This window comes from Cyprinodon tularosa, unplaced genomic scaffold (assembly GCF_016077235.1).
Source record: "Cyprinodon tularosa strain WSP-4 unplaced genomic scaffold, ASM1607723v1 ctg88, whole genome shotgun sequence".
NCBI lineage: Eukaryota > Metazoa > Chordata > Actinopteri > Cyprinodontiformes > Cyprinodontidae > Cyprinodon > Cyprinodon tularosa.
In genome coordinates this window covers 1,962,236-1,979,060 of record NW_024039651.1, presented here as the reverse complement: position 1 = coordinate 1,979,060, position 16,825 = coordinate 1,962,236, and the positions used below count along the sequence as shown (strand labels likewise).

The 16,825-nt window shown below is 38.1% G+C and overlaps 1 protein-coding gene across 1 annotated transcript in view; it reads right to left on the bottom strand.

Moving 5' to 3' along the window:
- The window catches only part of galnt9 (polypeptide N-acetylgalactosaminyltransferase 9), a 187,671-nt gene extending 182,768 nt beyond the window's left edge, over nt 1-4,903 (bottom strand). Inside the window, exon 1 of the mRNA XM_038273609.1 lies at nt 3,871-4,903. Within this exon, the coding sequence (XP_038129537.1) occupies nt 3,871-4,111 (241 nt within the window). The 5' untranslated portion in view covers nt 4,112-4,903. The remainder of the gene's footprint in view (nt 1-3,870) is intronic.
- Nucleotides 4,904-16,825: the final 11,922 nt, after the last annotated feature.

Genomic DNA, 16,825 nt, shown 5'->3' with positions numbered 1-16,825 from the left:
TCAATCCCAAAGGAAGCTTGTAGGGAGCAATTCAGGGTTCTCAATGGCATATTTAAGTGTAACAGCAAATTTTAATGAGTGTATCAGCTGAAGATATTATGTTTTTAAACAGTTTTACCCCCTTTCTTGCACATATACTAGAGAAATGTCTGAGGACAAGTCAGAACTGTGAAAAAAGTGTTAAGAAAGACAAAAAGACAAAAGAAAGACCTATCAGAAAGACTCGCAGATGAATACATGAGGTGTGACTCTCAAGCCGAACTGGCCGGTGGTCAGTGGTATTTTACTAGACCAAAACCTCCTACTGGGTCAATCTGGTGTTTTGCTTATTAAGGGGAGTTGTGGACAGAACCTTCCAATTTGGAAAAAAAGAAAGAAAAAAAAGAGAAGAAAACTGGATTGTTGAGAGGAGAAGAGAAAAAGACAATTTTTTTAATATTTGTTGAAAGCATTGCCATATGCCCACGAAAAAGTGAGAATGGGTGAGAAATAAATTGCACAGTAAAAAAAGAAAGAAAGACAAAATAAAAGGCTGAGGCTTTTTAGAGAAAAAAAAAACAAGAGTGCTGGAAAAATGTCTTAAAATTGTTGAAATGTTTTGCTATTCTCATACAAGAAAAAGGACAGGTTTAACACAGTATTGCACGAAAACAAACTTTTAAAAAGGAACATTTCCACTGAGCCCCACATATCTTGATCATAGGCTGTTCGAACCTTTACCTTTGGGAAGCACTACACAGCGTTGGTGGCATTAGCAAACTGACAGAGAAATGGTTTCTTTCCCAAGGCTTTCTCTCTGCTAAACACAATGAACACTTCGCTGCCAGAGTAGTAAGAGACTCAGTTAGAGCAATTAATGCCTTTGTATTATTACAACCTGCCTTTTTTATTCTATTTGGGTTTTATTTGTTGTTGTTGTTGTTGTTTTTACAAAATTATAAAAATGTACCATGCATTATACTATTGTCAATATTGGTTGGTTGGATGGATGGATGGATGGATGGATGGATGGATGGATGGATGGATGGATGGATGGATGGATGGATGGATGGATGGATGGATGGATGGATGGATGGATGGATGGATGGATGGATGGATGGATGGATGGATGGATCCAATTGTGAATTTCGATATCTTAAAGTTCTTGAGGAAAATGTCGGACAGTCTATTAGAAACCTTTAGTTAGGTAAACTATCAGTCTGATATCAGAGACTAGTAAATCTGCAAAAAGCATTTCATAGAAGCTATTGCTAATCTATTTAAGTATGGGCTGCTCTTATTTCTTCGATTAAAAAACAATCTAATTTGTGTATCTTCTGTTTAAAGGGAAAGTTGCTATTCTCTTTTAACTAGAAATGAAACTTATTTAAGTGCAGCAGGATCTTTTTTTTCTTTTATAAGACAATCCAAAGACAGCGAGAAGATTTCAATAGACTTGCATCTGTGCAATATGTCGCTGTTATGAGACTCCATATCAGAAAGACCTTAATCAGAGCATCTCTCTGACTGAAAGCACACCTTGCACCAGGGCCGTGCAGAGACCACTAAAGGGGCAGGTGCTCAAAAAAAAAAGGGCACATCTTATCGCATTTTAGGACAGAATATTAACAAAGTCACATAGCTTTCAGAGTTTAATGAACAATGATAAATTACAAAATTGTGAGACATACAATCAAAGCTAAGGGAAATCTCTACATAGAACATAGAACTATGCATACGTAAAATATTTTATTAGTAATTTCTTTCTGCAGGTCTATTTTGTTATAGGAAAGTATTACAATATTCAAACCTGCAATTTAGCCAAAGATGTAAATCAGAGCTGGACCACCAGACATATTTTGTCTTTACAGAATTAAACTGTTAAAAATGCATACAAGGGCACAATGCATTCTTTTAGTGTACTGTAATCTATAAAAAAGAATGTCTGCCTGGTTTGCTGTACTGACAGTGGAGATGGAGACGGTCCATTCAGAAAAGCAGAGCTGCTGCATCAAACTTTAACGTGGAACTGCAGAAAAAAAAGAACAAAACAAACATTTTATTAATGCATGTCACCATGAGAAAAGCCTACTCTGTTTGTGTCTTAGTGTATTTTGTAAGTACCTATATACATTTTCTTCAATCTTTCCTCTTCGTTTTTTCTTGTCAGTTTCTCTTTTCTTTTTTTCCTCATTGTCTCATCTTTTCTGTGTTGAGTGAAGGTCAATGTCTTATTTATTTCAGTCTCTTGCCTTTCTTTTTCCCCCAAACTAAATCCAAGATTATGATGCAAAAACTTATTTTCCGTCATGGTGATTTAACTGTTTAAAAACAAATTCCCATCTTTTAAGCATTTTTGCTATTTTTGTTCTCTTTTGTTCACAGCAGCAGTTTTCTGTTAGCCATGTCTTTAAAAATGTTAATGACCTCACAGTGAATGATTGGCACATCCTTCTCGATTGCCAACAAAAAGGTCTGACAACCGATCCTCCTTGCATAAGCTGCGCAGTTTTGTTTTCACCAGCTTCATACATTATATCTATCATATATCTATCATGGTAGTTTTGGAAGAGTTCTCCTTTAAGATACATTTACCTAACGCTAGAATAAATGAAATGTACATCATGCAGCAAAGGAAATTAGAAAATCGGACATATATCCATTATGGAGATGATAGGTTTTTGACGGGCGATGTGCCCCTATTGCATAAGTAATACTGAAGAATGTCCTACTGTCATTAACGACACAGGGAAGCTTTTTAGTTATCTTGCTTTGCTAGCAAAGTCATTAGCTAGCAGTTAGCTCATAGCACATGAACAACAGCCTAATGTCTGTATGATACAAATACTGAATCGATAGATAAGAACAGCTTTTCCTCACCTGGCTGTCTCCTCCCGCTCAGTAGTTCTTCAGAGAAAGAACTACTTTCCTCCGTTTAAACCGCTACTCTTTGCTAAAGTAGAGAAATTATACAACGTTCAAAGTTTTCCGTTGTCTGACAAGTAGGAAGCCTACTCCAGTATTTTCACCAAAAATTATGTTTTTTAATTCACAAAAAAACTGTTCTGTAATCATTACAGACCAGTTTTTTGTGAATTAAAAAACATAATTTTCAATGTAAAAGACTAAAAGCACAGAGTAAACAGTGTTTTAGATCAAACAATACTGCATCATTCATGGGGCTCATTTGGTTTCACTTACATCTCTATTCAGGTTGACATTGGAGAGGCGGTGCAGACTGAAGACATAGCCATCCGTCCGATCATGGTTGATCTTGCTTAGGGCCAAATGAGCAGCGGCCACAGTGTAATGTGGAATATCCGCTACCTTTAGCTCCGCAGTTAGCCGCCTTATCTGACTGTGCGAGAGGCAAGTGCGTCGTCACCGGCAAAAGGTCAAAGGTAACAATGTGATCGGAGGGCTTATTGTATTGTTTATCTTGCCAAAAAAGAAAAGATAATAATAATAATTTCAGTACATGTGTCAAATAAATAATAAATTATAATAAAAAAAAAAAAAAAAAAAAAAAGGGACCAAAAGGGCACATTGGGATCATGGAGCAAAAGGGGCAGGTGCTCAAGCCCCCTTAGCCCCCCCCTCTGCACGTGCCTGCCTTGCACTTATATAAGTGTGTGTTACTCTTTTGCTTGCCTGTGGACTTTTTCCAGCATCTACAATAAAACATATCCAGGTAGAAATGTATAGACCTGCTGCAATATCTTATAGTTAAAAATCAGTACAACTATTAATATGTTAGAATATTCTACTTGAAATATCCATATCTGTTTAAATGTGTGTAATATTTCATTAAAACAGTTTGTTTCATTTATGCACTATTTAAACTGATAATTGTAACCATAAGGAAGTCACTACTTTTATGTCCAGTCCTACCGTTTAACTGATTGTAGACCACATCCTCCAGCCTTTCCAGCCGCTGAAGAATAGACTGCCTGTCCACCGAGTTGGAAACTTTTCCATTCCTGGCTCTCAGCCTCTGGTCGGAGAGGCGCCCCAGCTGGATCAGCTCCTCGGATCGGTCCTGAATCCTGCAGTACACCGAGAACAGGATGATCCCCACGAACACAAGTATGTTGACGGTCAGCAAAGTTTTGATTTTCCGTGCCACAGCCATGAAAGAAGGGAATACTGGTCTGGCTGACTCAGTCAAGCCCAGCAGTTGTCCATGCGTAGAGCAGCTTTTTGTGATGACTGGCTCATTCAGCACCGCGGACAGCTCAGGAGGCTCCGCTCAGAGTCATCTCACGGAAGTTCAGGACCGGAGGAAAAGGTTGCTCTGCTCCAGCCGGAGTACGGTTTCTTTATCACTGGCTTCAGCAGGAACAGCTTTACATGCTCCTCCAGAGCGCAGCTGCCTGAGTTACGCGTTACAGGCGAAGGATGATGCCGTGGGATGCATATCTCTTCTAAACAGCGGGCGACAGTTGCAAAACATCTCTCCCCCGCAACATGGGAAGCTGCAAGCTTTGTTAACCCTGATATGTTTCCTCCATCATAAAGGTACCAATATGCTATGGCTGCTTGTTCTGAAGCATTTCCTCTCTGTGTTTTTCTTTTGCATATTTGGAAAGAAGACGGCGGCGGTCACTCGATCCCTCCCGCTCTTCAGATATGTACCCGAGGTGCGTCCAATAAATATGGGCTGGCTTTAAAAAAAGAGAGAGAAGAGGCGGTGTTTCCCTATCTCTCCCTTGCTTTTCTGTTTCTCACCTCCCCCCGTCCGTAAATCGCAGCATCCCTTCGTCGCCGCTGCAGCCTGGAGATGGATGGAGGGCAGATTTGCCCTTAAATGACAAAGTCGCACTTCGTTGGTGGGAGAAATGCAGTCGGGCTGTGAGGTTTGTTGTCCCTCCTCTGCTCAGCCGCTCTGCTCCGCTCTGCTCTCTGACAGGGAGGAAGAGCCGCCGCTGCGTCCTGACGTTCAGAGCCACTGTCATGAATATTCAGGGCCCGCGTTAGGCTGACTGGAAGAGATGCACGCCGCGAGTACTTAAGCGGCAAAAACACTTCCACTCGGCAGAGCAGCCCTGTTAGTTGCTGAACTGTGAAAATATGCGTGAATATATGTTAACAGACGAAGTGATCCGGAATGCGTGGAGGTTATAACTTTTTCCCCCCTCATACACTGCAACTCAAAGTACATTTCAATCAGCCAATTATGTAACTTCCATTGCACGCTTTGGTGGCTCATTTAAGAATTAATTTCAGACCGGAAACAAACATTGGTGGAGTGGAGAAAACTAACTTCATTAAAGGTCTCTCTCTATAGCCACCAGGAAAGTAAAAACTTATTTTTTTCCTATATCCTCAACTTCTAACCCCAAGCACAGTGAAGTGGAGGTTTGAGAGGACCCAAATACAGATACTGAAGCTGAAGTAGTTTCTTGAAAATGCAATAACAAAAAAGGGTAACAGAAGCATAACTCCAAGAAACCCTTAGCAAAAAGTGGTTTAATAAAGTATACTAAAAGTACACTAATTTCATACTTAAAATTAGACAGTGCACTTAGAGTTTACTTATTCTAAACTATATTTCTTATACTCAAAAATAGTATAGTCAAGTGTACTTGACTATGCTATTGTTTACTTTATTGTTTACTAAAGTATACTTTTAAGTTTACTTTAGTAAACTTAAAAATGTTCCAATTTAGTTCTAAGAAGTATTACTTTAGTAATACTTCAAGTACACTACAAGTACCGTGTTCGGTATACTTTGTAATGTTATACTTCAAGTATACTACTTTTTGCTAAGCGAACCAATCCACAAAAACTGAGAACCAGGGATACTCACAACAAGTGGGACAAACTGGCAACAGTGACTGAGCAGGAGGTGCATATATGGAGAGAGAAACAGAGGCTTATCAGTAGATTGGGAGCAGGTGTGAACGGAGGAGTCTATAAGGGAGTAAGAATAAGGAGACTTGAAACAAGAGGGTTACAGAGGGCAAACAAAAAATATCTAAGAACTCAAATACAATTAAAAAATAACCAGAATGACACAAAACAGAAATAAAACCAATGAAAACTCAAAGATAAAACTTAGAACCAAAACCGTGACAATCCTAAACTTAGGCTACGTGCAGTGCAACTTTAGGTGATAGATGGAAAACAATTATATCTGAGCAGTTGGTGAAGTAGAAGGAACTGATCAATTTTTGAAAGAAAAAAAAATGGGTATATTTACATCCCATTCAGTCAATAGAACAAAAAATCCTCTATAATTGCATTTGAAGGTCAGAGTTTGGGCTATGACAGCTTTAGTAACACTTTCAGAGCTAAATTTCACATCAATCAGAGTGCATTATGTCCCAGTCTGAATTAGTGTTAAACAAATTCTCTACATAGTGCATATCTTACTCCAGTTGTTGTAATAACTCTAAAAGAGTCATTGTCCTTTGACACTGCATTATAACAATGTGGAATTTCCTGATATTCACCCCTCCACTTCCAATCACCCAGTGACCTTGGAGAAAAAAAAAACAAATACAGGGTATGGATACATTTAGGGATCATTTAGAGCAAAGGTCATCAACCTCGTTAAGGTTTAGAGCTACTGCAGCCATCTTATAGTGCTAATACTGACCTATGAACTGGGGAATTCAGTATTCACATTCACTTCCTGCATAATAAACATATTTTTGATGTTTCTTTTCATTTCTAATATTCTTTTAGATATTGTCATGTTGAAATCGATGAAAATACAGCTGTGATATAAATAAAAAAAATTATATAGTGTGTTGGGCTGATTTGTGTTGGGCTGATTTGAGAAGATGCTGAGGGCAAGCCATGTGGTTCTTTAGGGCCCCTTGGTGCCCACTGGCACAGCATTGGTGACCCCCGTTTTGGAGAGATAAATATGACCTATACCACATTTCCCCTCTCCCTCTTTCAAATGTCATGCAACAAAAACAGTGGCACTATTAAAGAAAAAAATATCTTTAAATAAAAAAAGGAAAGAAAAGAACCTGCCCAGCAAGGTTGTAGAGCTTGAAAATCTCTAAACAGTTACACTCCCCCATACATAGCAGACAAATCTTACTGCTTTTTTTTCAGCATCTGCTTTCTTCTTGCAACTTTTCCAAAAATATCTGATTTTCGGAAGGTATCTATACTACTGTCAATAGATGCATTTGATATTAATCTCTGAAGCTTTCACAGAACACAAGTATTTATACTGATGTTATATTACATATACTGTATGTGGACTATTTTCATGAATCAAGTGATGGACAGCAGTAGGTTGCTTCTGAATCTATAGAGGGATATGGGTGTACAAGGGTCTGCATACATGTGCATTTTTTTGGATTGTTATTGGCAATAAAATTAAAGGCAATCATTTTCCATCCACTTTCTAATTATGCACTTTTCTGTCTCATAAAATCCTAATAAGATACATTGAAAAATGTGGCTGTGACATTATTAAATTTAGAGTATTTCAAGGGATACGAATGCTTTGTCACAGTTTTGTATTCACTTCACAGCGCTGACAGATTCCTGTTGAAAGCAAAGCCCAAATCAGACAAAACACAGCTACCTAAGATATCAGTTTAGAGAGGCACACAAAGGGCTTAAAGGACTTCCTTCCAAAACCTGCCTGCTGTAATAGACTGTTAATTATGACTCTAATAAATCCTGCACAAAGATACTTGCTGTGTACTGTGATCACTTCAGACTACCAAAGGACTGACGATGCATCCACCCCGGCTTGTTTAGTGCTCCTTGATCAAACAGTGAGCAGAATCTTAAACTGTATTGACATGAAATAAAGCTTGCACAGTGCTTGAAGATCTTCAAGTTAAAACATTCCAAAATTTTGAGCAGCAAATGCAGACATTTTATTAACACCTCCCTGCTGCCCTGACCAACTCGGGTTGTTAAGGTCTGTTGTTGGTCCTGGGTCATCCATTAATCATTTAGGAAAAGCAATCCAATCACAGATTGTCGTTTTCTTTTTTGTGTGATTACACAGTGATTCTTCTTTTCGTAAATCCCAGCCAGTCATTGTGTTTTCCAAAAAATTTAATTCTATCTGTTTTGTGTATAAAGTATATAATTAGAGTTTCTGCAGAACATGAGTAACTTTACAAAAGATGCTGATTTGACTTGGGGTTTGCAGAAACAGACTGTGGGGAAATCACACTTAGAGCTACCTCTGCAGCCTCAGAACAGGCCTCAGCACAGCTGCTTATACAGCAGCTACAGTACCTCACCCCCAACCTGACCCCCCAACCCCCTCCAACACACACACTCAGCTTTGTAAAACTCTCAGAGGATTTCTGCTTTTTTTTTTTCCCATTCAGCACCCTGCACGCCTCTCTGACTGCAGACACTGGCACTGAGAAGTGTTTTAATCATATTAACCTGGGTCAGTGCCTGCTGCACTTTAGCCATCCCACTCTGTAGTGTTGCCTCTTGAATATATTCAGGGGGAGGACCCAGACCAGATAGAAATATGTGGACGTGGCTCCTGTTGTACCTGCCAAAAATGATCCACATATTCATCTGTTTGTGTTCTCAGTAAATACAGAAACCAATCCGGTCTTGATGAATCACTCATGAACTCAAAACACTGCTCTTTTTGTCCTTACTTTATTGAATACAAGAATGAATAGTCAAAGGTTTATACTGTACATCCTTTTACAAAAAAGCAGGTATTTGTAATATAAAAAAATAGATCAAAATTAATATATTCAAAAGGAATATATAATGTAACATCTAAAATGTATTAGACCGTGAAAAGCGAAGAAAAAGCATAAAAATGTCGGGCTTCATTGGAGAACCTCGGATCAACTTTTAGCATTTTTCTTTAGTTTTATTTTATGTACCTTTCTTGCAGATGTGCTTTACATGTCTCACATTAACACAATCTTTTGTAAACAGTTCTCCACAAATTTTCTCCCAGATTTTGACTTGCACACTGGTAAGGCTCTTTCAAAACTTCGACTACTAATGGTTACATTTGGTTTTATGTTTTCTTCTGACACATCATTGAGACTCAAAGAGATTCTGAAAAATGAAATCCCACTTCATTATCAGCTTTCTTGCAGAACAGGACGGGTTGGCTCAATAGAAGTGGGTATTCTATTGAGCCAAACAACCTCATGTCCTCCCCATCATCCTTCACTGTGTTATCAGTTTGGTGTTTGAGGCTATCAGAAGTGCTGATTTGTAAATGAAAAGTAATGCCTCGTTAGACCAAAAAGTTTTTCTTTATCTGTGTTTCTTTATCAATGCCAGACCTCTGGAGAATTTTGAGACTAAGTTTGTCACACTTCTTACTCTTCTACTGTTACTCTCGTGGTCATCTTCCAGTTTCTCATGTATTTTAATCAGCAATGGAGAAACATTTGTTTTCAGTAATATCACCGCTGTTTCCTATATTCTATGATAATATAATGCAGAAAAGTGAAAATGTGGATCCTTAAGTAGCCTTCACCCGAGCTGATTGATACATTTGGACCATGACACAATTGAGATTCTTTTTAAAAAGTCACAACTTGTCATGGCTCAGAAAAAGCACTGGAGAAACAATATATAAATAAGTCAAAATTATTTCAATTAAGTGTATTTTCCCCTAAATTGAGTGGGTAAATGAGATAGTTTGCCAATGGAATTAGTATTTTTATTCTTAAAATAAGATAATATGCACTTAAAATAAGACAATGCAATTGTGTTTTCTTATTTTAAATGTAAATTGTCTTGTTCTATTTGCAAAATGTCCTTTTTCCCTTCTCAATCCAAGAAAAAATGCACTTATTTAAAAAAAAAAAATTACCTAGATTTATACTTTTTCCAGTGAGAGGACCCAGTTTTCAAAGCAGACAGTTGGATTTCTCAATTTTTATTAAGTAAACTGATTTGCAGGGAACAGCCAGGGTGTCTAAGGCAGGGACCTCTGCAGGGAGAGAGCATAGGTTAGTGACCACGTCTATCTGGCGGAGGATGATTATGAACGTGTGAGTCACGATTTTGCCTAACTCTAAGGAAGAAGGTCAGAAACGAGCAGACGTAGGAAGGTAGGATAATGCAGAGGGCGAAGCCAAAACCGATGTTGAGGACTTGCTCAGGAGTCCGGGCCAAGAGATCAGAGACCCAAAGGGATATCCAAAGGTAATCCAGGACGGTGTAGGAAGACAGGTTAGGCATCCAGATCAGAACAGGAACAGGAAGGCTCAGAGGTCCAAAGGCAAAACAGGTCAGGATCAAGCAATTAGAAAGCACAAGATATACTCTCCCCAAGGGGTAAAATAATCTGGTACTGATGACTGGTAAAAGACTGGTTAAATAGAGGCTGGATTAGGTGGATCACATGAGCGGTAATGAGAAACTGGGTGGAGCTAGGCAGGTGAATAAAATAAGTATTCGGGTCAGTCATCAGCGCCAAGACCATGACACAAATTGGTTGAATAAAGTACAGCTTTAATGGCAAGCAAACTGAGGGTTGTTGAATATTTTATCTCTCACAGACTAGTTTGTTTTTCACTGAATTGTACAGGATTTTTAATATGAAAGATACAAAAACATATGAAGCAATTTTTTTTTTTATGTCAAATAACAATGTCAAAATTGTAGAAATAAAAAAAATTATTGGAGAGATTACCATTTAAATCTTGAAACTCCATAGCACTTTAAAGGAATAGTACACCCAAAACATGATTAGCCTTCATTTTCTACTCACCCCCATGCTGAACAACACTCTGGAGTACTTTTTTGATATCTCAAATGCATCTGGAGATCTGGGAGGCTTCATGCTGTCTGCTGACATTCAAATAATGGAGGTCTACGGTGCCCGAGACAGAAAGGTCCATAAAAGTCCACAAAAACGTGTCAATATTCCTCCATACTGCTCGTCCAATGTATTCCAAGTGTCCTGAGTGGGTAGCATCCAGAATTTACTCGAAACGAAGTCATTTAGAATGTTTTTAGAGCATAAACAGTAGTGTATAGTATTTCCTGAAAGCGCGCGCCAGCGCGTTCAGGACGCTACGGAAGCCGGCAGACCAAACCAGATTAAAGTGCGCATTCAGCGTCTGCTCTGCCGATAATGCAAGCGTAGAAGAAGAAATGTGCTGTTTACCTTTGCAAAGAAAGAAACAACGAAAGAAAAATGTCTGAGGACTTCAGTGTTGAGGAAGAGCAGGAGTTCTTTGCCGAGCTGAATGCGCACTTTCGCCTGGTTTGGTCTGCCGCGGTTTCCGTAGCGTCGTGAACGCGCTTTCAGGAAATACTATACACTACTGTTTATGCTCTAAAAACATTCTAAATGACTTCGTTTCGAGTAAATTCTGGATGCTACCCACTCAGGACACTTGGAATACATTGGACGAGCAGTATGGAGGAATATTGACACGTTTTTGTGGACTTTTATGGACCTTTCTGTCTCGGGCTCAATAGACCTCCATTATTTGAATGTCAGCAGACAGCAAGAAGCCTCCCAGATCTCCAGATGCATTTGAGATATCAAAAAAGTACTCCAGAGTGTTGTTCAGCATGGGGGTGAGTAGAAAATGAAGCCTAATCATGTTTTGAGTGTACTATTCCTTTAAGGAGAAAGTTGTCTTAAAGCTTGACTACATTCCCTCTGAAGCAAGCTGGGTGCTCACAAAAGCTGAAAATGTGAATAGCTTTGTATAGCTTATTGAAAAAACAGAGACTCCAAAAGCAAATTACTGCTCTTTCATTGAAATAGCAGCAAAATTTATTTTTTATTTTTCATTTTTTTATGTATAATGTAAATTGTGGCACAGCCAAACAACATTTATGTATTTCTTACAGAAAAAATCTTTTAACCGTCTTGTTACTCCCTTTTCTTTAAATGGCTCTCTCTGTTTTAAAGGAAATATACATTTACTGTATGTTTTAAGTGCTATTTTAAAATAGTAAGCAATCCAACAAGTATCCCAGGTTATTGCAATTTATCGCTCAATATTTTGGACAACCCAGCAGCTTAGTGGTCGGTCATCAAAGAGATTGTAAGATCAGTTTACATTTAAACCTGAGACTGCAGGTACTCTTTGCCCATCAAATGTTGTACTTTTGCTAGGCACTGCTTGATCAGCAATGTTTCTGTCATTATGTCATTATATTTTTTGAATTTTTACGGAGTTTCTGTCATTATACTGCAACTTACAATCTTCAAGATATTTCACCCGCAATTGTCCTCTAAAGGCAGACTTTCACTGCTGTGTTAATCAACATTTCCACCTCTTTCATGTTGCATTATCTTCCTGAAAAGAGCCTCAGAGAGTGTGGCTCCACAAAAGAAATAATAGCAGTGGCTTGATCAGCTGCATACATTTTGATCGAACTGAATTGCTGAAAGTGAGTATATAGGAGACCAGGGAGGATCTCATCAATGTTTCAAACAGAAGTAGGTTTTCTAAATAAATATCCATGTACTTATTTATAAGCACAGAGCTTATTGGCTGACACACATGACAACAGGACAAAAAGAGTGAGCTAGGCCAAACAAAGACGCTACTTCCACTTTCAATCTAAACATAGAATTTACCATTTTAAACCCTCCCTAAACTGTCACTTAGAGTAATGAGTTTTTACTTTATATCCTCAACTTGTACATTTTACAATAAAATGAAAATCATTCTTTTTTCAGAAAGAAATGCTTTTTGCTATTTCACTCGGCTGGATTTTTTCCAATTTGTTGCCACTTTACTCCTGACAGGTCACATGTTATTAGAGGGTGAAGGCATACATCAGTATTTGCATACATTTCTGAGGTCACCAACTGTGAGCAGTTTACCAGGTTTACCACAGTATTTTGGGACCAAAATACTGTGTGATTGTATCAACAGGTTAGAAATGGTAAATATGTGAGGATGAATCCCTTTATTTTGATAAATTTTAATCAGAGACAAAATAATTAAACAGAGACAAAAGTGGATTCAATCAAAAATAAATTGTCAGAATTGTCTTTTAAGAAAAATCCTTCACCAATAGATGCTAATTTACACAGAAGACTGTTCTTCTTTTTGATTCAGCAAGCTTTAGTTAATGTTTTCTTTGCTTGCTTTGTGTTTTTATGACCTCCAGTTTTTATGATTACCTGTATACATGCTTCTTGCTAAGACTTTTTAAGCACACATGGTCTGTGACTGTACAAAATGCATCCCATAAATACACTGGCTCTCTATATTTGTTATGTTCCCTGCTTCCTTTTAATGGCTCTCTATATTGGGTTATAAAGACAGTAATATTTTTCTCATTTTGCGACCTACTGAAACGGCGGAAATGACCTTCATCTGATGAAAACCCATTTCTATTGAAGAATGTTACCTGATAACATCTGAAAAAGACTGAACTAAACCTCAATTCATAATGCTGGCCAGTGTTGGATAAAACAGCAAGGAATATAAACTGCATTGTAAAGTCAGTGAATTCAACACATTATTAAAACCTTTCACTTTGAAGATAGCTGTAAATTACATGAGTAGGTCCCTTTATATTTTTTTAGACTCCACTAACCTTAGCTTACAGTTTGGGTCAAAAAAGATTAGCATAATTCAGGAATACAAATGTGTTTATATAAAAGGTAAGTGTCTGGTAATTATATTTACGTTTATCAAGTCTGAACACTCTAAAGCGTTTCAAGCTGCCTTTAGTCTTACATTCGTGCACATTTACACCCTGACAGCGGTGAACTACACTATATTATGTACTGCACAGTTGCCCTGCGCCAGACTGACAGGCAATGCCTCCATCCGTCTCAAACACGAATGAGACTAATGGAGCCAGGCCTCGAACTAGCAACCCCCTAACTTTTGAGCCGCCACTGCAAATCATTTATGAAAAGGTGAAACAGAAAAATGACAGAGCATAGGTTATCAGATTATTATTCTTTTTTTACTACATTCTATTACACATCTCATCATGTTTTTGATTTTTTTTCTACTTAAAAACAACAGTTTCTGCTTCCCTTCCATTTGCAGGTGGATAAAAAATGTATTAGATAAAATAAGAGAAAAAACCAAACTGACACTTAAAAAAAAAATTATACTGGATGTTGAAAAACTCTAATCTATTAATATCATTACGGCCTTCTATGACTGCTGGTAATCGTGCTGATCACTATATCGTACCTTTGGAGATTGGGCTTTTTTGCAGATGGTTAAATTTTATATTCAATTAAATTCAGTTTATTTATATAGCGCCAAATTCACACCACATGTCATCTCAAGGCCCTTTACAGTTCAACCAGATCATACAGTCAAATTGATACAAAGTTTTCTATCTAAGGAAAACCAGTTGATTGCATTGACTCATTGACTCAAATACAATCCCTCACACTAAGCATCCTTGTAGCGACAGTGGAGAGGAAAAACTTCCTTTTAACAGGAAGAAACCTCCAGCAGAACCAGGCTCAGTGTGAGCGGCCATCTGCTGAGGCCGACTGGGGTTCAAGGAAACAGAAGCAGAGACACAAAAAGCAGCTGTAAAAGGTGGCCCCGACCAGGAAACACACAGTCAGGCAGACGAGCTCCGACAGCTATGTCAGCACAGCTGATGTTTCTTTCCAGGATGGCGTCACAGCCAAACAGGAACAGACGAGGCAAAGCTACTCTGAGGAAAAGCAGAGAGAGCAGAATGTTAGAGATTGAACTAACAGATTCTGCAGAATAGGAGAATAGAGAGAGAATGAAGCATAATGATGAAATGGGGGTCCCTATGTCCTCCAGAAGTCTAAGCTTATAGCAGCATAACTATAGAGATAGCTCAGGATAACCTGAGCCACTCTAACTATAAGCTTTATCAGAGACAGTCTGCGATGCGAGGTTTAGCGTCTACCATGCATTACTTCAAACTCACCTTGACTCCACCAAATAAAGTCTATTAACAGAAAGACACACAAAGATATTTTCATTAGTGTATTGTTTACAAGAGATGATTGGACTAATTGAGGACTAATAAATTAACGAAAATATTAAAAAGGTTAAATATTATACTAAAAAAATTGTAAATTACAATGATCAGTTTTCTATACCCAGTAATTTTCGGAGGGGAGCTGTTTACTTTATATGTCTTAATAACTGTTGAAAACATATCAATGACAAAAATGAAATGATGAGCTTAAGGACAGGTGTATAAAATAGTTTTACTGGGTTTTGTATGGAAAAGGGTAGGGGCAAGATTACAAAATTATGCCAAAAAAAATATAATAAGATTTATAAGGTGTTATGAACTGGACAAATGAACTGAGCTGGAGTTCCTTGTGGTTCTTAAGATAAGTTTTATTGATTTTCTGTCTATTTTTAACTTTAAAACAACTAGCCCACCCTTAATGAGTGCACTCTCACAATTGTCCATTAGGGAACCACCCAGATGCACATGAATCTGAATTTAGCCTTCAGATCTATAACCTTTTATATGTTCATAAAAGCTTTCAGATATCTGCATTTTCTCAATTAAATCTTGATGCTTGAGAAGTTTTATCCACTGTCAGGTGTGTTCTTTCCTTCAATGCATTGGGAAAATAATAATCTAAGGGTCAAGAAGGTATTTTGCATTATTATTGCTCACGCATGGCTTAACAGTAATGGAATCTATGTAGCAATACTTAGAATTGAAAAATATGAATAAATAGTACAAGTCTGAGTAAATAAAAGGTTGCTCAGAATAAAAATTGAGTTTCTCAAAGGGAGGGAGATCATGTTTGTTTTCCAGGTGCCTGATAAGCATAATGTTTCTGGAAAGCCATCTAATTCACAACAAACTGCATCAAGGTCAGTGCAATGACTGGGAAATGAACAAAACAACCACATGACTAGTGTGATGTAGCAGAAACAAAGGTACTGATTTAGCCCAGCAAATAATGCTTGCATGATCTAAATCAGCTAAATAACATATGTGCTGTCTCCCTCTCAGAGTAAAGAAGCCACACCAGGACACTTGTTGGTCACTAATGTAGTGCTGCCTGCCTGGCTGCCACAGCTAAGTTCATACATTATCACTTTGACCCTGAGGCTAACAGCAAAGCCCCAGTTCTGTCTGCCTTAACTTAGCTCATTCCAATTCCACCTCTAGCTACTTATCCCTACTGCTGCGCTGCTGTGGGAGATGTTGATTTGCCTAATGCTTTAACTAAGAACGATAACCCCCAGGAAAGGAATGTGGGCTGTTCAGCTGTGGGCAAGCTTATTTCAGAGTTTTTCAGGGTCTTTTTGCACAGCAGAGATGGGGCTATACTCCAACTGGCAGCTGAATGTTTGTTAAAAATATGGACTTATTAACACATAAGGGACAGAAGTCTCTTGCTCTTTCTTAGGCAGAGTGCCTAAAAAAAAAATAAAATGTTCCCAGAATTAAGTTACAAATATATGTGGTAGGAGGACAAAAAGTAGTAAACAGTTGACAAAAAGAGGCTTTTTTATCAAAGAAGAGAACAAACATTTGTATCCAGCTATAGTGACTAAATACTTAAAAAAAAGAGTAAGTCTTTTGGGGTTTGTCTATATCGAAGGTAAGGACCTCCTGGACCTCCAGGAAGAATGGTTTTGCCGCAGGTCCTCCTTAGTTTTGCTATTGTTCAGCTAAAGTTACCTGGAGGACCAATGTGTCAAACTTTAGGACTCTTCTCTGTAACCGGTCTCATTATTATTGGATATGAACTCACTGCAATGATGTTATCCACAAAATTCACATACGTTTGATGCTCAGACAGCAGAGCAGTGGTGGGTGAATGGGGTGAAGAGGCCAGATCTGAGAAGGTAACTTTGGCATACCAGTGTGGGGGATCAGTAGGGCAGATGTTCCATTATTATTAACACCTGCACTGCAAAAAAGATCTGGAAATAAGTAAAAATTTCTTAAATTA